Source organism: Lithobates pipiens, unplaced genomic scaffold (genome assembly GCF_037356315.1).
Source record: "Lithobates pipiens isolate NorthernLeopardFrog02 unplaced genomic scaffold, aLitPip1_a1.2 Scaffold_35, whole genome shotgun sequence".
NCBI classification, from domain to species: Eukaryota; Metazoa; Chordata; class Amphibia; order Anura; family Ranidae; genus Lithobates; species Lithobates pipiens.
This window is the reverse complement of record NW_027507811.1, coordinates 25,704,469-25,726,033: the sequence shown is the minus strand read 5'-3', so window position 1 is coordinate 25,726,033 and position 21,565 is coordinate 25,704,469. Positions and strand designations below refer to the sequence as shown.

The following is a 21,565-nucleotide window of genomic DNA, read 5'->3' as shown; positions in this document are numbered from 1 at the left end:
ACCTTCATATCATCTCCCATAACCATCCCCCCATCTTTTCCCATTCCACCCTCCAATAGGGGCTGACTCCTGTCTGCCCCATTATAGTCTAATTCACCCTCCCCCCCCCACAATCCTAGTTTAAAAATACTCCTCCAGCCTTCCCATTAACCTCTCCCCCAGCACAGTAGACCCCCTTCCATTTAGGTAAAAACCATCTTTAGCATATAGGCTGCACCTCAATGAAAAGCCAGCCCAATGCTCTAAAAACCCAAATCCCTCCTTCTTACACCAGGTCTTTAGCCATGCAGTCAGCTCTCTAATCTCCCCCTACCTTTCCTGTGTTGTACATGGCACAGGCAATATTTCAGAGAATATCCTCTTGTAGGTCCTACCCTTTGACTTGCAGCCTAGTTCTTTAAATTGGTTCTTAAGGAGCCTCCACCTTCCATATATTCTGTCATTGGTTCCAACACGGACCAAGACAGCTGGGTCATGCTGTCTCTTTTGTATAATCTTCCATTTGATGCAGCTGGTTAGGGCTGAACACTGTACTGAGTAGTATTCCCATTTTAGGGCCCCATGCGTTCAGGGATATATGCCCAAAACACAGAAGACCTGAATTGCAGGCATTCAAGTAAATATGGCCCCAAACATGAATACAACTTGGGACATTGTTCAGTCCCGCCCAGCCGCAGTGTATTTCAGCCTGCAATAGGGTTTGCACGCTAAAATTCCCAGGAGGGACACTCAGCAGTTAGATGGTCCAGCCTAAAGGGATACCGGGGCCAAGTTCTTGTTAGAGCTCAGGGCATTCTGGAAAGCCGCAGTCCAATAAAAGCCTTTATTGTAATGAATAGTCAACATTCATGTGACAACAGAAGCAGGAAAAACAACTGACGCGTTTCACAACATCGCTGTTGCTTAGTCCTAGCTATGACTAAGCAACACTGATGTGAAACGCGTCAGTTGTTTGCCCTGCTTCTGTAGTCACAAACATTGACTATTCATTACAATAAAGGCTTTTATTGGACTGCGGCTGTCCAGAATCCATACTTTTAAATAATGCTCCTAGTAAGAGTCAGTGTAGCCCTTGTCTGTAATAATGAACGACTTTAGCCTGGCTCCATCCAGGCCACGCCCTTCTACACATTTCACCCCACCCACAGAGCTTAGTCATGGAGGTTATTTAAGGCTATTAGGACTTAAAATTCTTTGGAGTCTTTGTAAAACAGAGACAAGTATGAATGAAAAAAAAAAAACACGGCCTGGTATTTCTTTTTAATATTTTTATTGACTTATACCAAAATGAATCTCTCTTTCTTCACTGGATCTCTTTTGGCCTTCAGTAGTTGTGGCTAGAGGTCGACCGATATGGGTTTTTCTCTGGCCGATGCCGATATTTAGAAATCATGGCGGCCGATAGCCGATATATGATGCCGATTTTTTTGGGCCGATATGTTAGGCCGATTTTATTTTATTTATTTATTTATTTTTAATCCCCCTTGATCTAACACACCTTTCCCACTGGGGCGTTTTAAGGCGCTTTTGGGCTAAAAATAGCGCATGTAAAGTGCCTGTAAAATGGCTCCCCTGCAGTCTGTGTGAAAGACAGAGTGCTTTCACACTGAGGCGATGCGCTGGCAGGATCTTAAAAAAAAGTCCAGCAAGCAGCACGTTTGGAGTGGTGTATACCGCTCCTCCACCACTCCTGCCCATTGATATGAATGGGCACCACTGCCGAAGCGCAAACAATGCGATTTGGCAGCGGTGCTTCATGGGCGCATTTAACCTCTTCCTTGGCCGCTAGCTGGGTTATATGTGCCCCACTAGCAGCCAAATAGCACCGCTAAAATGATGGTAAAGAGCCGCTAAAACTTGCGTTTTACCATCAACGCCTGCCCGCTCCAGTGTGAAAGCAGCCTTCATAAGTGATACAGAAAATTTCTTACATTTAAACATTTATTAAACAAAACAAACCTCCAATCAGTTTACTTGTATGTATGATTTAGATAAAAAAATATATATATATATATATATATATATATATTAAATAAAAACAGGTAGTCAAAACTTTTGGACAAAAAAAAAAAAAATGGGCTAACTTTACTGTTTTTATTTTATTTTTATTTTTTAAATGGTGTATTTTTTTCCCAAAAAAATGCATTTGAAAGACCTCTGTGCAAATGCCGTGTGACATAAAATATTGCAACAACCGCTATTTTATTCCCTAGGATCTCTGCTAAAAAAATATATATAATTTTTGGGGGGTCTAAGTGATTTTCTGGCAGAAAATACAGGATTTTTACTTGTAAGCAACAAGTGTCAGAAAAGATTTAGTCTTTAAATGGTTAAACTGAGAACTTCTACACACTGAGATGACTTAATTCATTCAAGTGTAAACATTGTATCTTTCTGTTCTTTTCTTGGCAGCCTGCCCAGAGAGGAGGAAAGGGTTGCTATGACGACTCAGTCAACTTAGACTGACTTCTATACAGAAGTCATTTCAAAGTCCCGCTGTAGTTCTAAATCGGCATCGGCCGATGCCGATTATTTAAAAAACGGCAAATATCGGCCGATATATCGGTCGACCTCTAGTTGTGGCCTTCCCCCTCAAAACGTTGTCTCTTTTATATAGTCATATAACTATTATATGGACTATTAACCTGTCGTGCGGCACTTCAATTTCAGGTCAATTCAGTTGCATCACAAACCATGGAGATCTTTCGGTGCTCCTTAGGTCCTGATGAAGTTGTTGTGGCCCCCAAAATGCATTTATTCTAAAAAAAAAAAAAAGATAAAACGGGTGACTATATAAAAGAAATTAACTATTAGCTGAACGATTAACCTGCGGTATGGCACTTAAATTTCAGACACGTTCAGTTGTATCACAAAACAAAGAAAAAATTGGAGAAGCCCTGATGAAGGGCGGGGAGTTGTTGTGGCCCCCGAAACACGTTGTCTCCTTTGTATAGTCTTCCATTTGATCTTATGTTGGAATATAACTATCATTTTGATCCATTAACCTGCCGCACTTCAATTTTTAGTTCAATTCAGTTGCATCGTAAAACCAAGATCTTTTGGTGCTCCTTAGGTCATGATGAAGAGGGAGAGTTGTTATGGCCCCTGAAACAGGTTGTCTCTTTCATATAGTCTTCTATTTGATCTTACTTTGGAATAACTATTAACCTGTGGTGTGGTACTTCAACCTCAGACCAATTCAGTTGCATCAAAAACCATGGAGATCTTTTGGTGCTCCTCAACTCCTAATGAAGGGGGAAAGTTATGGCCCCTGAAACATGCTGTCTCTTTCATATAGTCTTCTATTTGCTCTTACTTTGGAATAACTCTTCACCTGTGGTGTGGCACTGAATCCAGAGACCCTGTTCAAACATTACTATAAGATTGTTGGACAATCCAAGAGTTCCATCAGGACTTATTCATTCCTCCAAGTTTTTGATGTGAGATAACCTTGTATGCTTCGTCATCAGCAAACGGGGTGATCGAGCTGAACTTGCAGTTCACTGTTGAATCCGATTATGTTTTTCAGTGTGAGTTTAAAACTTGAGGCAGCCAGCAAAAATCGGGAGGTTATTAGGCACTTTAGTTGTTTTTTTATACATTTTATTGTGTTAGCTGGAAAATAAAATCCACACGTATAGGAAAAAAATAAATCCGTTCTCTTAATCGGTGAGCAAAATATTTGACGTTTGGGCCCTTTGGTGGACTCTTTGGTGTAGAATGAGGTAGCAGCTGCGGTTAAAACATTTCCCGCACTCTGGACAAGGAAAAGACTGCGCCCTGGTATGAGTCAGCTGGTGGTTGCTCAGCACTGACTTATGGCGGAAGGACTTCCCGCACTCCGTACAGGAGTATGGCTTCTCCCCAGAATGGATCCTCTGATGAACGATGAGGAGCGAGTTACGGGAGAAGCACCTTCCGCACTCCGAGCACTCAAAGGGCTTCTCGCCAGAATGAGTCCGTTTGTGCATGGACAGCGAATGCTTCTGCGTGAAGCGCTTCCCGCACTCCGCACATAAGTACGGCCTCTCACCCGTGTGAATGCGCTGGTGCTTTATCAGTGCGATCTTCTGATGGAAGCTCCTCCCGCATTCCGAGCACACAAAGGGCTTCTCATCCGTGTGACTCTGGTGGTGGATTATGAGGGTGGGCCTGCTGCCAAATCTCTTTCCACACACAGGGCAGGGGTACGGCTTCTCTCCTGAGTGGGATCGCATGTGCTTCCCGAGTGACGACCGCTGGGAGAAACACTTGCCGCAGTCCTTACAGGCATATGGCTTCTCCCCGGTGTGACTACGTTGGTGTATTACGAGCAACTGCTTCAGAGGGAATGTTTTCTCGCACTCAGAGCAGTTGTACGGCTTTGGCCTTGTGTGGACTCGATGGTGCTTCACCAGCTGCTCCTCGGTGGCGAAACACTTCCCGCACTCCTGGCAGGAGAGGGAATGAGGCCCTTGATACATCAACTGGTGTTTGAGGAAGTCACAGCTGCTGGTGAAGATTTTTTTACACCCGTCACAGTTGTAGATCGTGGTCTGTGAGCTTTGGGAAGCCCCTGACTGAGTGCTTCCACCTGCTATATAGGGAGCTCCAATTTCTTCATGTATGTTCCAATCTTGAGGAAAGGTTGAGCCCATCTGTGAGGTTTGTCCCAAGGAATCTAATACATTGGTCAAAAATAATTCTTCTTTTATAGTAAAAGATGTATAGTCCTCCTCAAGATCATCTTTGTCCATCTCCTCCTTAACAGGAGTAGACAGTGTATGTCTCTGGTCATCGCAGATGTCAACGTTTTGAGGGTCGTCCTGCTCAATTTGTGTCAGTGGAGGCAATTTTCTACGGTTCCAAGAGCCTCTGTCTGAAAATTCAGATTCTTCCTTAATTGTGATCACTGTGTCCTCAGTCTGTGTACTGATACCTCCATTCAAGATGGTTTCTTCCTCATCATGATCCGATTCCTCCTTTATCACACTGCAAATCGGTATCATCTCTGCTTCCTCCGATAAATCTGTAAGATACAAAACCCCTTTGGTTATAGGCTCATACTTCTTCTTAATAATACTATTACCAGCCTTATATAGCAGATGCCAATAAAAACCCAACTGGACTAGCTGTGTATTTTTGAAAATGTTTTAAAGAAAATTTATAAAAAAAAGGTAATGTAGCTCCGTGACTCAAGCCAAATGACTTACTGTTGTCATCTCTCCCTTATCTAATGGCTCCGTTACAGGTTTCAGACTGACAAACACAGCCGGAAAGCAAGCAGCGGCTACTGTCCTGTCTCATATGTAGCTCATAGTGCTCTGGGAATCCTTTGTCTTGCATTAAATACATCAAAAGTGGCACTGAGAGCTAGGGTTGCACCAATACCAATACTGGTATGGGTGCCAATTCTAAGCATTTGCATGAGTATCGGTACTGGTGCAAATGCAACAATACCCGAAACCGATACCTTCAGGTTTGGCTCTTTCATCTGTCAGAACGATTCCTCCGCTGTCAGATAAAATGTATACAAAAGAATGCAGGCAGTCATTAGTAGTTAAGGAGCGAGGCTGCCATGTCCTTAACAACTAATGACGTTTCAGCTGTCAGTGGGGATTTCCCTTCCCCGCAGTGGACCCTCCATGGCTCCTCCCCCTCCCGCGTTGGCTCAGTTTTTTTGTGTCCTCCGGCGATGTGCTTCTCCTCCTCTTGCTCCTCTGCAGGTGGCTGCGGGGTGACAGATCTGCCCGCCGGGTTAGTAGTGTGTCCTGCACTGAGCCAGGCTTTGCTGCTGCAGAACTTCTTGGAGGGGGAGGGCAGGTCTGCTGGGTGTTGTAGTGTAGGAATTGGCAGTGTGTGAGTTCCAAAATACCCCCCTTCTCCTCCCCACCCAAAAAATAACACCCCTCTCCGCCCCTCCACCCTAAAAATTAACCCACCTCTCCTCCCCAAACAATAACCCACCTCTCCACCCTAAACAATAACACCCCTCCCCACCCTAAACAATAACACCCTCTCCACCCAAAACAATAATCCACCCAAAACGATAACACCCCCTCCACCCTAAACAATAACACCCATCCACCCTAAACAATAACCCCTCTCTCCACCCTAAACAATAATCCACCCCTCCACCCTAAACAATAACCCCCTCCCCACCCAAAAAAAGTAAAAGCTATAAAAAAATTTTTTAATATATATATATATATATATATATATATATATATATATATATATATATATATATATATATATATATATATATATATATATATATATATATATATACACACACACACACACACACACACACACACACACACACATACATATATACATACACATACACACACACATATATATATATATACACATATAATATTTTTTTTCATTTAAATTGAGTATTGTAACTGGTATCGGCAAGTACTTGAGGAAAAGTATCGGTACTCGTACTCTTAAAAAAAATGGTATCGGTACTGAGAGCACCCTTTCACTGAGCGACACACTCTGTGGCTCCGAGTTAAAGCTGAACTCCTTTTCAGTAGCTGTTTAAATTACATTTCTTACCCTACAAAAAACACTCTCCTTGTGAGATAAAATGTTACCTAAACTATAAAAATCAATCCAGGAAACGTGCCAAATAAGTACTCAATTACTTATTTCCTTTTTGTAAGATCGGTGGCCGCTGTACCTGCATTTTCCTCAGACCACAAGTCTTGTAAATCCCTTGTTTAGTTATTGTTTATTTTTACCAGTGATGAAGCAATGACGCTAGCTGTAATTGGAGGACCCAGGCATCTCAAACTTCAGATTAGTCCTGACCAATAGCATGGCCGAATTGGATTTGCAGGCCAGGAGACTCCCGATATCTCCAATTCACCATGACACAGACCATGATTGATAGGCCAGGAGACTCCTGGTCTCCACCACCCACCATTATATACACAATGCTTTATAGGTCAGTAGACTCCTGGTTTCCCCAACCCACTATGACATAGACCTTGTATGAAAGGCCAGAAGAATCCTGTTCTTGCGAACCCACTATAACATAGACCATGGTTGACAGGCCAGGAGACTCCTAGTCCCTCCCACCCACCATAATAATATACATAATGCCCTACAGGTCAGGAGACTCCAGGTTTCTCCATCCCACCATGACATAGACCATGATTGACAGGCCAGGAGACTCGTGGGCTCTCCCTCCCACCCCGACATAGAGCATGACTGACAGGCCAAGAGACTCCTGGTCTCTCCCACCCACCATAAAATACACAATGCTTTACAAGCCAAAAGACTGCTGGTCTCCCCCACCTCCCATGATATTTACAATGCTTCACAGGCCAGGAGACTCCTAGTCTCTCCAACCCACCATGATATAAACCAGGATTGGGAGAGCAGGAGGCTCTTGGTCTTTCCCATCCACCATGATATACACAATGCTTTACAGGTCAAGAGACTCCTGGTCTCTCCAACCCACTAGGACATAAACCATGACTGACAGGCCAGCAGACTCTTGGTCTCTCCCACCTTCCATGATATACAAAATGCTTTACAAGCCAGAAGACTCCTGGTCTCTCCAAACCAAAATGACATAAAATGTGACTAACAGGCAATATGACTCCTGCTCTCTCCAACCCAATATTAAATAAAACACGATTTACAGACCAAGAGACTCTGAGTCTCTCCTGCCCACCATGACATAAAACCATGATTGCCAAGACTTCCTGGACTTCACTCCTCCTGGGATGTGCAGAGATGTGAGCATAGTTAGCAGGAAATTACTTTGTCAGTGGGTTTGTTGCCCATCCTGACTGTTAATCACATTAATGGATAACTACAATTCCCATTGCATTGTGGGAAATATAGTTTGTGCAGGTCCTTTCTTGATACCTCCTGTGCTTTCTGTTTGCACAGATGATGTCACATCAAAAATCAAAGATTAGGTAAATTACATTTAAAAAAAATAAAATAATAATATTTGGTAATGTACATACAGGAAGTAATGAGCCCAACTGAAAACTATGTCGGAGTTCAGCTTTAACCACTTGCTTACTGGGCACTTAAACCCCCCTCAGTCCCAGACCAATTTTCAGCTTTCAGCGCTGATGCACTTTGAATGACAATTGCGCGGTCATACAACACTGTACCCAAATGAAATTTTTATCATTTTTTTCCCACAAATAGAGCTTTCTTTTGGTGGTATTTAGTTACAGCTCGGAGTTTTATTTTTTGCTAAACAAACAAAAAAAGATGCAAAAAAAAAAAAAAAAAAAATCATGTTTTAATAGTTTGTTATAAAATTTTGCAAACGGGTCATTTTTCTCCTTCATTGAAGTGCGCTGATTAGGCGGCACTGATAGGCTGCATTGGTGGGCACTGATGGGCTGCATTGGTGGGCACTGATGGGCTGCATTGGTGGGCACTGATAGGCTGCACTGGTGGGCACTGATAGGCATAGTTAAGGCGGCACTAATAGGCACAGATAAGGCGGCACCGATGGGCACAGATAAGGCGGCACTGATGGGCAAAGATGGGCACAGATAAGATGGCACGGATGGGTGGCACGGATAAGTGGCACGGATGGGTGGCACGGATGGGCACTGATAGGTACCACAGATAGATGGGACTGATGGGCACTGATAGGTGGCACTGATAGGTGGCTCTGATGGGCGGCACTGCTGGGCACTGATGGGCGGCACTGCTGGGCACTGATGGGCGGCACTGGGGTGCAGCACCTTTGAGGCAGATTTTGGGTGGCACTGTGGGTGGCACTGCTGGGTGGCACTGTGGGCACTGCGGGCACTGCTGGGTGGCACTGTGGGCACTATGGGCACTGCTGGGTGGCACTGACAGGGGGGCACTTACTTTATTTCAGGATGGCACTGCGGGTGGCAGGTGGGCACTGGCAGGGGGCAGGTGTCCGTTTAAATTGCTGGCCGTGATCGGGACTGATGTCCCGAACACGGCCGCCGGCGATCGGCTTTTTTTTTTTCTCCTCGCGCTGTCAGCGCGAGGAGGAATACTAGCCGATTACCGGCTCCGTTTTATCACATGATCAGCTGTCATTGGCTGACAGCTGATCACGTGATAAGGGGTCGGGATCGACCCCTTACACGGATCGGTGATCAGGCGAGTCTCACGGACTCGCCGATCACAGAGCGCGCCGCACGCGCCCCTCAGGGGGCGCGCAGGCCGCTCGTAACCGGGACTACGTCAATAGACGTAGTCCCGAAAATGTGGGTCCGCGCTATTGCCGTCATTTTGCAATAGCGCGGTACCCAAGTGGTTAAATAAATCTGCCGGACAATAACAGAAGTGTTTCTGGAGCCAGAGAAAGGTCAGTGAGGATCTAGGTGGACCTTGGAAGATGGTGATAGAAATTTTCTAACACGAAAAGGACACTCAAGCCATCAACCCAGTACATCCGCCAGCTTGCCCATTACCAGCTTAGAATATTCGAAAATAAAACAAACCTGTTGAGGTGGAGTGGTGGCTGTCCATCACAACGTTCTTCTGGAAAGATGGACAATCTTCTAAAAATGCCTAGAGAGAGAAATGAGGAGACAGTGACCTCCTGACACCTTATAGGAACCTGACACACACAATGATACAGTCACCATCCAGACACATCCCTTGTCTGTTACTGGATAATGTCCCAGAATTCCCGGCACCGCTCACCTCTCCTGTCAGCAGATCGATGATCTTCTGGGTGACTTCTAGGATCTTCTTATCGTTTCCCTCAGGTGTTGTGGATGGAGGTGGAAGTCTCATGGTGGGACTTCTGCCCTTTCCTCTAAACATAGGTGGATACATTCCTTGTAAGAGGCTCTCAATAGACACCATCTTCACCACCGCACATTTCTACACAGGAGGAAAAAAGGAAGAAACTTAAGTGTGATGTCATGAGACCTCCCAGAATCCTCCACTTTAGGGGTGAGCTTGGGTTTGGTCCACCCCAGAAGGCAGCTATTACTGCTGGGCCAATCAGTTGTGGGTGGGGGATTCCCCGCTCTGTAATTGCGTGTACACAAAGGGCCACTCGACCATATTAGGTAAGTGAAATTGCCCTCATATGCCAATGATGTCACGCATATCCCCGCCCCCTTTGTGTAAATGCAGCTGTGGAGCAGGGAATCCCTTGATTGCAACTCATTGGCCAGCTGCCTTCTGAGTTTCGGCCCAACATGAGTTTGGACCAAAACCAGAGCTGAACCCGAGCTCTTTCCTGCCTCTCACCTCTCCGGTCAAGTCTAAGTTTTATGAATAGAGATAAGAGTGATGTCATGTGACCTCCCAGAATCCTCCTCACCTCTCCGGTCAGGTCTGTGTTTTATGAATAGAGATAAGAGTGATGTCATGTGACCTCCCAGAATCCTCCTCACCTCTCCGGTCAGCAGGTTGATGATCTCCAGGGTGAGGTCCAATATCTCGGACGTGTGGCTCGGCTCCATCCTCAGTGAGTATCGCTCTCTATACGCTCAGAGGTTAATATCAGGATGGATAATATAGTAATGTACTAAGGTTACAATGGCTAAAACCCAATTTCATAAATATGCCATTGTGATTTAAAGGGTACCTCAGCACAATCATAAGTAGCTCCAAGCTGCCCAAGCTTTAATACAGACTTCCACCATCGACTCCTAAATACATTCTTCCTGCTTTGCTTGGAAACTTCCTGTTCTTTTCACCTCTGTTTCACTCCACTTCCGGGTTGTGCGTTCCAACCCCTAGAGTCCTTTTCTTTTTTTTCTGACTTCCGGGTTGTGCGTTCCACCTCTGTTGTGCCATTGTTTCGTCACATATCTGGGTCGCCGAATGTGACGAATCACGGGCGAGTTCTGTGAGCTGCGGGTGATTGCAATGGGAGGGACTCTGTGGCTTCCCCTGTTTGCGTTCCAGCGGCGCTTCCTGGTTTTGAGTTCCACGCGAGGCCACCTGTGCGTTCCACGCACTCTTCCGGGTTGCGTTTCACCAGAGGAGGGGCAGTTCCGGTGTCCTAGCGAGGGGGTTCTCGGGGCAGTTTCGGGTCCCGTGGTTGGGTTGAAGAGAGGCTGGGAGAAGGAAAGAGTCATGTGATCCTCGGTAGGCCGGTCTGTGAGCCCAAGATGACGGTTACCTAGCAACCAGCTGGTCTGCGGTGGCTCCTCCCCCTCTGCCTGACACCCAGGACTCCCAGATAGAGTGTAAGTAGTCAGTGGATGAGCAGATCTGGGGATTGGAGCTGGAAATGAGGAGTAGGATTGGAGGAAATACACACATTGAGGAGATAGGAATAACATCTCTCTTTATGTGTACTGAGTAGTCACTGGGTGGAGTGATCCTTTAAGGAAGACTAGACTTTACTTAAAGGAACACACCCCTTATCTTTGTTTTGTTTTTTTCGATTGATCTACCAATTAAGAACATCAAATCAAAAGTGTTGAAAAATATCCTCTTATCAAAAAGAAGAAAATAACTTTTCCTCGATCTTTAAAATCGCTGATATAAATACAGAGCAGCTGGGACCTCTTACCCTAAGATAGGATCGTCTCGTGTCTATGGGATCCTATTATGGGAAAGCAGCTAATATAAATACAGAGCAGCTGGGACCTCTTACCATAAGATAGGATTGTCTCGTGTCTATGGGATCCTATTATGGGAAAGCAGCTAATATAAATACAGAGCAGCTGGGACCTCTTACCATAAGATAGGATTTTCTCGTGTCTATGGGATCCTACTATGGGAAAGCAGCTAATATAAGTACGGAGCAGCTGGGACCTCTTACCATAAGATAGGATCCTCTCGTGTCTATGGGATCCTACTATGGGAAAGCAGCTAATATAAATACAGAGCAGCTGAGACAACTTGCCCTGTGATAGGATTGTTTTGTGCCTTTGGGATCCTACTATGGGAAAGCAGCTAATATAAATATAGAGCAGCTGGGACCTCTTACCATAAGATAGGATTGTCTTGTGTCTATGGGATCCTACTATGGGAAAGCAGCTAATATAAATACAGAGCAGCTGAGACCACTTGCCCTGTGATAGGATTGTTTTGTGCCTTTGGGATCATACTATGGGAAAGCAGCTAATATAAATATAGAGCAGCTGGGACCTCTTACCATAAGATAGGATTGTCTTGTGTCTATGGGATCCTACTATGGGAAAGCAGCTAATATAAATATAGAGCAGCTGGGACCTCTTACCATAAGATAGGATTGTCTTGTGTCTATGGGATCCTACTATGGGAAAGCAGCTAATATAAATACAGAGCAGCTGAGACCACTTGCCCTGTGATAGGATTGTTTTGTGCCTTTGGGATCATACTATGGGAAAGCAGCTAATATAAATATAGAGCAGCTGGGACCTCTTACCATAAGATAGGATTTTCTCATGTCTATGGGATCCTACTATGGGAAAGCAGCTAATATAAGTACGGAGCAGCTGGGACCTCTTACCATAAGATAGGATCCTCTCGTGTCTATGGGATCCTACTATGGGAAAGCAGCTAATATAAATACAGAGCAGCTGGGACCTCTTACCATAAAATAGGATTGTCTTGTGTCTATGGGATCCTACTATGGGAAAGCAGCTAATATAAATACAGAGCAGCTGGGACCTCTTACCATAAGATAGGATTGTCTTGTGTCTATGGGATCCTACTATGGGAAAGCAGCTAATATAAGTACAGAGCAGCTGGGACCTCTTACCCTTAGACAGGATTGTCTTGTGTCAATTATGCCCTTTCTATGGGAATGCAGCTAATATAAGTACAGAGTAACAGGTAACTCATATTCTACAATGTCTTATGTATTCTTACTATGGAAAAGCAGCTAATATAAATACATAGTAGATGATACCTTTTACCTTAAGACTTAATTGCCTCATGCTTATCATATTCCCTCTTTGGGAATGCAGATAATATAAATACAAAGTAGCTGATACCTCTTAGCCCTTAGATGGGATTGTTTTGTGTCTATTGGGTCCTCTATGAGAAATTAGCTAATTTAAATACAGAGAAGTTAGTACCTCTTAGCCTCAGATGGGATTGTCTCGTGTCTATCATATCCTTTCTATAGGTATCAGTTATTATAAATACAGAGTAGCTGACAAACTCCTACCCTAAGACAAGATTGTCTTGTGATTATTGTATCTTTGCTTTGGGAAAGCAGTTAATATAAATACAGAGCAGCTGAGACATCTTAGCCAAAGATGGGATTGTCTGGTGTATATCAGATCCTATGAGAGAGCAGCTGATACTTCTTATCCTAAGATGGGATTATCTGGTGTCTATTGGATCCTGTAAGGGAAATCAGCTAATATAAATACATAGCAGCTGATACCTTTTAGCCTAAGACAGGATCCCAGGGGCCCCTAAAATTGAAGTCTGAGGTTCTATGATCTGTGATAGAGTTCAGGTGTAGGGCTGAATCCCATGATGCATTGCAGATGCTGCTCAGAGGATGACCGATTCTCCTCCTGGGAGTCGGGCAAGGCTTCTGACTTTGGTCAATGTTGGAATTGGTTCCCGGGTTCATAGAGGAGGACTATCCAGAAGGAGGGTCAATGACTGGCATTTGGGGTTCTCCATTGACCTTGCGTCGGCCCATCAGTGTATAGGGAGAGGGCAAGATCTCTGACTTTGGTCAAAGTTGGTATTTGCTCACCAGGGTTCCATGGTTCACAGAGAAATATCCAGTCAATCACCGGCCTTTGGGGTTCCCCATTGACCTTGTGCTGGTCCATCAGTGTGTATGGAGGAGGGTAAGATCTCTGATATTGGTTAAAGTTGGTATTTGTTCACCAGGATTTCTTGGTTCACAGAGGACGATCCAGAAAAGGTGCTAATGACAGACCTTTGAGGTTTTCCATTGACCACGTGCTGGTCCATCAGCGTGTAAGGAGACGGGCATGACCTCCGACTTTAAGACTTTAATCAGAGTTGGTGTTTTGTTCACCGGGTGTTCCCAGGTTCAAAGTGGAAGACTTTCCAGAAGGACGGCCAATGACTGGCCTTTGGGGATCACCACTGACCTTGTGCTGTCTTTGGTCAAAGTTGGTATTTGCTCACCAGGGTTCCATGGTTCACAGAGAAATATCCAGTCAATCACTGGCCTTTGGGGTTCCCCATTGACCTTGTGCTGGTCCATCAGTGTGTATGGAGGGGGGTAAGATCTCTGATATTGGTTAAAGTTGGTATTTGTTCACCAGGATTTCTTGGTTCACAGAGGACGATCCAGAAAAGGTGCCAATGACAGACCTTTGAGGTTTTTCCATTGACCACATGCTGGTCCATCAGCGTGTAAGGAGACGGGCATGACCTCCGACTTTAAGACTTTAATCAGAGTTGGTGTTTTGTTCCCCCGGGGATTCCCAGGTTCAAAGTGGAAGACTTTCCAGAAGGACGGCCAATGACTGGCCTTTGGGGATCACCACTGACCTTGTGCTGTCTCTAGTCAAAGTTGGTATTTGCTCGCTGGGGTTCCCTGGTACACAGAAAACTATCCAGCCAATGACTGGCCTTTGAGGCTCTCCCATTGACCTTGTACTGGTCTATCAGTGTGTTTGGAGGGGGGCAAGATCCCTGACTTTGGTTAAAGCTGGTATTTGTTCACTGGGGTTTCTGGGTTCACAGAGGACTATTCAGAACAGGAGCCAATGACTGGCCTTTGGGGTTCTCCATTGACCTTGTGCTGGTCCACCAGGATGTAAGGAGACAGGTATGACCTCTGACTATGGTCAAACTTGGCATTTGTTCAACGACGTTCACAAAGGAAGACTATGCAGAAGTGGGCCAATGACTTACCTTTGCGGTTTCCCATTGACCTTGTGCTCATCCATCAGTGTGTATGGAGGATGGCATGACCTCTGACTTTGAATAAAGTGGACATTTGTTCACTCGGGTTCCTGGGTTCACAAAGGAGAACTATACAGAAGACTGGCCTTTGGGATTCTCCATTACCTTGTGCTGGTTCATTAGTGTGTAAGGAGACGGGCCTGACCTCTGACTTTGGTTAAAGTTGGAATTTGTCCACCAGGTTCCCAGGTTTACAGAAGAGCACTGTCCCACCAATAACTGGACCTTGGGATTCTCCATTGGCCTTGTGCTGGTCCATCAGTGTGTAAGGAGTTTGTGCAGTGAGGACTTTTTTTTCTTTCTTTCTAAGTATTGGACTTTGACAGAAGACTTTTTACTTTGTAGATGGAACTTGCACACAATTCGAAGTCCACCGTCATCTGCCAGGGGAGCAGGAGACATACAGGTCATCCTACTGACCAAACCAAGATGGAGGAGAGGAGGAGTCAGCTAAGTGGGAAAATATTAGATATCACGCTGGAGATCATCTGTCTGGTGACCGGAGAGGTGAGGATAATTCTGGGAGGGTCACTAGCCACCACTTGGATTTTATTGGAATCCCTAAAAATGACCTGTGTGACTCTTTGCATGTAATGTTGTTATCTATTCTATAGAATTGTTCAGTTGTGAAGACATCTGGGGAGGTTGTAGCACCTTGTGGGATTGGGAATCGCACCAGAGCTCTTCCAACACCCTTAGTGGTATATGAGAAAGACAAGAAGATTTTAGAACTGACCAACAAGATCATCGAGCTTCTGACCAGAGAGGTGAGCAGTGCCGGGAATTATGGAATAGTATTCTTGTGTCTACCAAAAAAGATAGAAATTGTCGCTGTTTCTCTTGCAGGAGTACTTGAAGGAATGTGAGGGTCCTTATAAGGACAACAAGATGGATGATCTTCAACCCCTCACATCATTGGGTAAGGTCAGGGCCCACTCTTTCTTTTTCTCTCCTGCTCCTTTCATTTGTCTCCTCCTCCTCCCATCCCTCCTCCTTCTCTCACTTCCTCCCTTTCTTCCTTTCCTCCTTCTTATCCATCCATCCACCCAGCCCTCCATCCTTCCTACCTCACCCCTCCTGTCCTCCATCCCCTTATCTCCTCCTTTTCTTTTACCATCCCTTTCTTCCTTTCTCACTTTTTCCCTTGCTCTCTCCCTTTCTCCACCTTTCGTTTTCCTTCCTCCCTTCCCTTCCTCCATACCCTTATCCCTTCTCCTTCTCTCACATATGCTCTCTTTTTCCATTCCTTCGCCTCATTCTCTTTTTATCCTGTGCTCAGTTCCCTTCTTCCTCAACCCCTTCTTTTCTTTCTCCCTCCCTCCCTCTCTCCCTTCCTTCCTTGCTCGCCTTCTTCATTCCTTCCTTTCGTCCTCCTTCTCTTCCTTTCTCCTTCTCTCACTTTCTCCCTCCACCATTTCCTCCTTCACCCAGTTCCTCCTTCCCTCCCTCCCTCACTTTTTTCCTATATTACTCACTTCCTTCCTACTTCACTCCCTCCCTCCATCATCACCTTCCTTCCTTTTTCTCTTCCTCCCTCTCTTTCTTTCTTCTTCTCTCATGTTCTCCTTCACTCATTTCCTCCCTCAATCACTTTCTTCCTATTTCGCTCCTTCCCTCCCTCTCCCCCCAACACTTCCTTCCTATTTTACTCTCTCCTTCCTTCATTCTTCACTCCTTTCCTCTCTCCCTTCCTTCCTCTCTTGTTCACCTTTTATCTTTCCTTTCTCTCTTCCTCCCTCTCTTCTTTCTTCTTCACTCACTTTCTCCCTCCATCATTTCCTCCTTCACTCACTTCCTCACTCACTTCCTTCCTACTTCACTTTTTCTTTCCATCATTTCCTACTTCACTCTCTTCCTCCCTCCCTGCCTCCAACACTTCCTTCCTATTCTACTCCCTCCCTTTCTTCCTTCCTACTTCAATCACTCACTTCCTCCCTCCCTCCCTACATTCCTCACTTAAGTCCTTCCTACTTCACTCACATCCTCTCTCCCTTCCTTCCTTCCTACCTTGCTCACCTCCATCCTTCATTTTTCTCTTCCTCCCTGTCTTCTTCTCTCACCTTCTCCCTCTATCACTTCCTCCTTTACTTATTTTGTCCCTCCCTCCATCACTTCCTCTCTCCCTCTCTTTTCTCTCTCTCTCTTGCATATTCCCTTTATTCCCATCACACTGACTTTTTTTCTCCCTCCCTTCCTTCTTCGCTTACTTTCTCCTCCTCCTTATTTCCTTCCTACTGCACTCACTTCTTTCTTCCCATTATTCCTTTCTCACTTGCTTCCTCCTCTCACTTTCCTTTTCCCTCTTTCACTTCCTCCCTTTATTTCTCTTACCCTCCCTTTTTCTCTCTCTCCCTGTCCCCTTTTCTTTCTTCCTCCTTCCTTTACTTCCACCCTTCCACTTTCACTTCCTCTCTTCCCCCTCCCTTTTTTCCCTTCCTTACTCCCAATCTCCCTCCATTCTTTTCTTCCCTCTTCCACTTCCTCTCTCTCCATACCTACTCCCTCCATTCCTTACTCCTTACTTTCCCTTCATCCAACTCTTCCACCCTCCTTTCCGCCTTCCTTCTTAGAAAACTGTAGAAATCCAAGCACATGTTATTCTGTACAAGGACTCTCCATTAACCAGTATCTTCTGTTTATTAAAGAGTCAGCCAACCCAAAATTGACATTCCATCTATAGGGGTCACCTACATTTCTCTCTGTGTTTCTCCAATGGTGATCGCTCCCCACCCCAGTTCCTAGTTCCATTCCTACATACCTTGCTATCACTGCTGTTCCTGTCCTTCCTAATGCAATCTCTATAATATAAATGTAATTAAAAATCCAACCGGTATATCTCACCGGTGTAGGGAACCGGTCAGTGATGGAATTCTCTAGAATCCACACAGAAACGAGATGTCACTTTTGGTCGGGCTGACTCAACATTCTCCCCATGTTTCCTCCCTCTGAGAGCCATACCTTTCCTTCTAACAGATTCATTGCTTGGAGGTTCCCAGAACACCATTTCTCCATTATCAGATTCTATGAGTGAAGAATATGGTATTGGTACTGGTTCCCCAATGGCCAAATTCCCCCCCACTGAGAAGATAGAAGTCACCCATGCATCACAGGAAATCGCTGAGGCACCAACTTCATATGAAGAAGAAGATCTCCATCAATGTGACATTGCTGCACCTTCAGATATAAAGGAGGAGATCTGGCCAAGTGAAGAAGTCAATCTAATTGACTCTTCTCCTACAACATACTCCATGGACTGTTCTCTGGGTCACATTAAAGAGCAAGAAGAAGGCCCCATTAATGTTTCTTTTGTTAAAGAGGACCTGTCAGGGGAAGTAGAACTTCCTCCACACTTGGACACTTCTACAGCAACCAAAAGTGTACAGTGTCACGTTAAGGAAGAGTCAGTACCTAGCAATGGAGTAAACGATGGATCCTCAGCAGCTCTTGCACATGGACCGGTTCACGTAAAAGAGGAAACCACACCAGGTGATGAAGAGAATCGGAGTGACACCTACAACTGTATAATGGGTGACCCTTCAGAATACACAACCTTTGTAATAAAGGAGAATGTATCTGAAGTTGACTCTGAAAATAACATGCCTTGTGGTCATGCTCAGGAAACCAAATCTTACACGGGCAGGTGTAGCTGGAACTACCTCACCAACCCGACCATCGAGAAGCCATTCTCGTGTTCGGATTGTGGGAAGCGGTTCCAGCATCGCTCCAAGCTGCTCAGCCACCAGAGGGGTCATACGGGCGAAAAGCCCTTCCGCTGCACAGTATGCGGCAAGTCCTTTAACTGTAGGACGGACTGCCAGACGCACAAGCGCATTCACACGGGGGAGAGGCCGTACTCCTGTTTGGAGTGTGGCAAGAGCTTCAACGTCAAGTCCAACCTGGTGACCCACGGGCGGATCCACACTGGGGAGAAGCCTTATGCCTGTTCAGAGTGCGGGAAGTGCTTCATCAGTAACTCCAACCTGGTGACCCACCAGCGGATACACACCGGGGAGAAGCCATACGCCTGCCCGGACTGCGGACGCTGTTTCAGCAACAAGTCGGAGTTCAACCGGCACCAGCGGAGCCACTCCGGGGAGAAGCCCTACCCATGTACAGAGTGTGGCAAATGCTTCATCAGCAAGGCCGAGCTGAGCAGCCACCGGAAGATTCACTCTGGCAACAAACAATACTCCTGCCAGGAGTGCGGCAAGACCTTTAGCCGGAAGACGCAGTTTGTGACGCACCAGTGGATCCACACAGGGGAGAAGCAATACTCGTGCTCCGATTGTGGCAAACACTTCAGCAGCAAGTCCAACCTTGTGACCCATCGCAAGATCCACTCCGGCCAAAAACAATACGTCTGCCCCACCTGTGGCAAGTGCTTCATCAACAGCTCCAACCTGGCCCTGCACCGGAAGATCCACTCTGGTGACCGGCCTTTCTCCTGCTCCAAGTGCGCCAAGTGCTTCATCACCAACTCTCAGCTGGTGGCGCACCGCCGGAGCCACACCGGTGAGAAACCTTACGCCTGCTCCGAGTGTGGGAAACATTTCAGCAGCAGCTCCGAGTGCAGCCGGCACAAGAGGGTCCACACCGGGGAAAGGCCGTATGCCTGCTCGCAGTGTGATAAGAGCTACATCTGCAAGTCCAACCTCGTTATCCACCTGAGGACTCACACGGGGGAAAAGCCATTTTCCTGCTCCGGGTGTGGCAAAGCTTTTATTAGCAACTCCGACCTGATTAAACATCAGCGGATTCACGCACGGTAGATGAGATTCTGTATCAGTCCAAAGGGTAGAATACTCGGAACAGTGCTGGCTCTGTTTTGGGAGGGGGCGATGGGACTTCTTGTCTCCTAGCACTGGGAAGTTGAGTTAATGAAGTGAAACTCTATAGTCTTCTTATCAGTAAACACTTCAGGTCACAATTGTTAAGGCTACACTGCTGGTGGTCATCGGCATCAGTTGCAAGCAGGTATACAGTCACAGGCTTGATGATGGAGTGCATGCAAGACCCACTTCTGTGCCATTGCCTTACCTCTCACACCACTGATGTGAACGGATGGAAATCTCAACTGAACTCTCTTTGTTAACGAAAAGACTAATCCTTTGCACCAAGTTCTAAACCAAATCTTTTCTGTTTTATTAAAGATCTAAATTTATTTATTGGGATCCTAACTCTTAAGGCTCGTTTACACTTGCTTCAAAATTTGGCATTGGACACCCTTTTTTAAAACACTCTAAAGTCCAATCAAAGCCCTTGTCACTAATTAAAAAGGTTAACTTACTGTCATGTTTACATGTTGCCTTTGCTTCGCTTTAAAAAAAATCATACCCCATGTCGGTTTCTTGGTGCTTCAAAGCGTCTCAAAAGCCTCCCTAGAAGTCTATAATAACACTTGCTAATGCCACCTTAAGCTTTTGAGAGGCTTTTATTCAGCATTAGCTTAGCTTTGAAAGTATTGCAGGTGTGAGATATCCCAGAATGCACTGAGAAACCAACAAGCCAACTGGAAAGACATCATCAGCAGTCACTTCCGCTTCATGTATATATTCTGGGAGTGTCTGGTGGAGCAGCAGGAAGGTGAACCGGGTCCAGACTGGAGTGGAACAACTAGCATATGGCACACATTGTGTGCAACATGGGGACATTATAGCGGAAGGTGAACAGGACTGGAAAGTGAGGAGTGACTGAGGGGAAGAGGATCATCAAAGCTGGGGGACCAGAGCAAGAGAAACTAGAAGATGTTGCATGTGGTGGGCAGCGTGGGATCAATGTAGCGGGAGGTGAGCGGGGACTGGAGAGAGAGAAGGATTAGCAAACCAGAGGATCAGCAGAGCTGTGGGGACCAGAGCGGAGAAACTAGCAGATGCTACACATGGTGAGCAGCATGGGAGCAATATAGCAAGAGGTGAGCAGGGACCAGAGAGACAGAAGGATCAGCAGAGCTGGGGGTTACTACTAATTGGGGGATCAGCAGAGTTGAGGGTTACTACTGAGTGGAGAATCAGCAGAGCTGAGGGTTACTACTGATTGGGGGATCACCAGAGACGAGGGTTACTACTGAGTGGGGAATCACCAGAGATGAGGGTTACTACTGAGTGGGGAATCACCAGAGATGAGGGTTACTACTGAGTGGGGAATCAGCAGAGCTGAGGGTTACTACTGATTAGGGGATCAGCAGAGTTGAGGGTTACTACTGAGCGGGGAATCAGCAGAGCTGGGGGTTACTACTGAGCAGGGGATCTGTTGAACGAGGCTACTAAAAAGCTGGGAATCATCTGAACAAGGATACTAATAAGCTGGGCACTTGCTGAACTGGGGTACTAATAAGTTGGGGATCTGCTGAGTGAGGGCACTACTGAGGTGGGGGTTCTGCTGGGCTTCTTTAAAACAAATAGAAAACCAACACACACACAGCATTTGTGAAGTTTCATTAAAGCTTCAAAAAAGTATCACAGAAGCATCAAAAAACACATCAAAAAAGCATGTTGAAGTGGTAGACACTTTAAAGCGGACCTTCATCATTTATTTTCATCCCCAGGTGGCAGCAATGATTTCAGATAATCTAGATCGGTGTTTCTTAACCTTATTGAGACCAGGGCCTGGTAAATTTTTCCAGAACCTTCTATGCCCCAGTATTAAAAAAAAAATATTCGCACAATAGAAGTATGGGAATACTGTGCAAAATATGTATTGAAATGCTAGAAGGATCTGGATAGGGTTGGGTGTCACTGTGGGTGGATGG

General features: G+C 45.6%; 2 protein-coding genes across 4 annotated transcripts; one reads left to right on the top strand and one right to left on the bottom strand.

Moving 5' to 3' along the window:
* Positions 1-2,798: 2,798 nt before the first annotated feature.
* On the bottom strand, positions 2,799-10,786 carry LOC143956277 (uncharacterized). Its single transcript, XM_077466486.1, has 4 exons — positions 10,365-10,786; positions 9,661-9,843; positions 9,456-9,525; positions 2,799-5,008 (listed from the first exon to the last, which is right to left on the bottom strand). Exons 1-4 carry the CDS (start codon positions 10,431-10,433, stop codon positions 3,663-3,665), a joined length of 1,668 nt encoding a protein of 555 aa, XP_077322612.1. The 5' UTR covers positions 10,434-10,786; the 3' UTR covers positions 2,799-3,662.
* On the top strand, positions 10,354-20,104 carry LOC143956209 (uncharacterized). 3 transcript variants are annotated; one of them, XM_077466378.1, is made up of 5 exons: positions 10,354-10,438; positions 15,163-15,324; positions 15,432-15,584; positions 15,664-15,736; positions 17,791-20,104. In XM_077466378.1, exons 2-5 carry the CDS (start codon positions 15,163-15,165, stop codon positions 19,584-19,586), a joined length of 2,184 nt encoding a protein of 727 aa, XP_077322504.1. In that variant the 5' UTR covers positions 10,354-10,438; the 3' UTR covers positions 19,587-20,104. The 3 variants fall into 3 exon arrangements, with proteins under 3 accessions (XP_077322504.1, XP_077322503.1, XP_077322505.1); XM_077466377.1 differs by lacking the exon at positions 10,354-10,438 and adding an exon at positions 10,966-11,165; XM_077466379.1 differs by lacking the exons at positions 10,354-10,438; positions 15,163-15,324 and having other exon boundaries at positions 15,540-15,584; positions 15,664-15,741.
* The last annotated feature ends 1,461 nt before the right edge of the window (positions 20,105-21,565 follow it).

Coding starts and splice junctions, on each gene's coding strand:
- LOC143956209 (XM_077466378.1), top strand. CDS start 15,163: ATGGAACTTGCACACAATTCGAAGTCCACCGTCATCTGCCAGGGGAGC. Junction 15,325..15,431: donor TCTGTCTGGTGACCGGAGAG/GTGAGGATAATT, acceptor TCTATTCTATAG/AATTGTTCAGTTGTGAAGAC. Junction 15,737..17,790: donor TCAACCCCTCACATCATTGG/GTAAGGTCAGGG, acceptor TCCTTCTAACAG/ATTCATTGCTTGGAGGTTCC.
- LOC143956277 (XM_077466486.1), bottom strand. CDS start 10,433: ATGGAGCCGAGCCACACGTCCGAGATATTGGACCTCACCCTGGAGATC. Junction 9,844..10,364: donor TCAACCTGCTGACCGGAGAG/GTGAGGAGGATT, acceptor CCTCCTGTGTAG/AAATGTGCGGTGGTGAAGAT. Junction 5,009..9,455: donor CCACCACTCCACCTCAACAG/GTTTGTTTTATT, acceptor TGTATCTTACAG/ATTTATCGGAGGAAGCAGAG.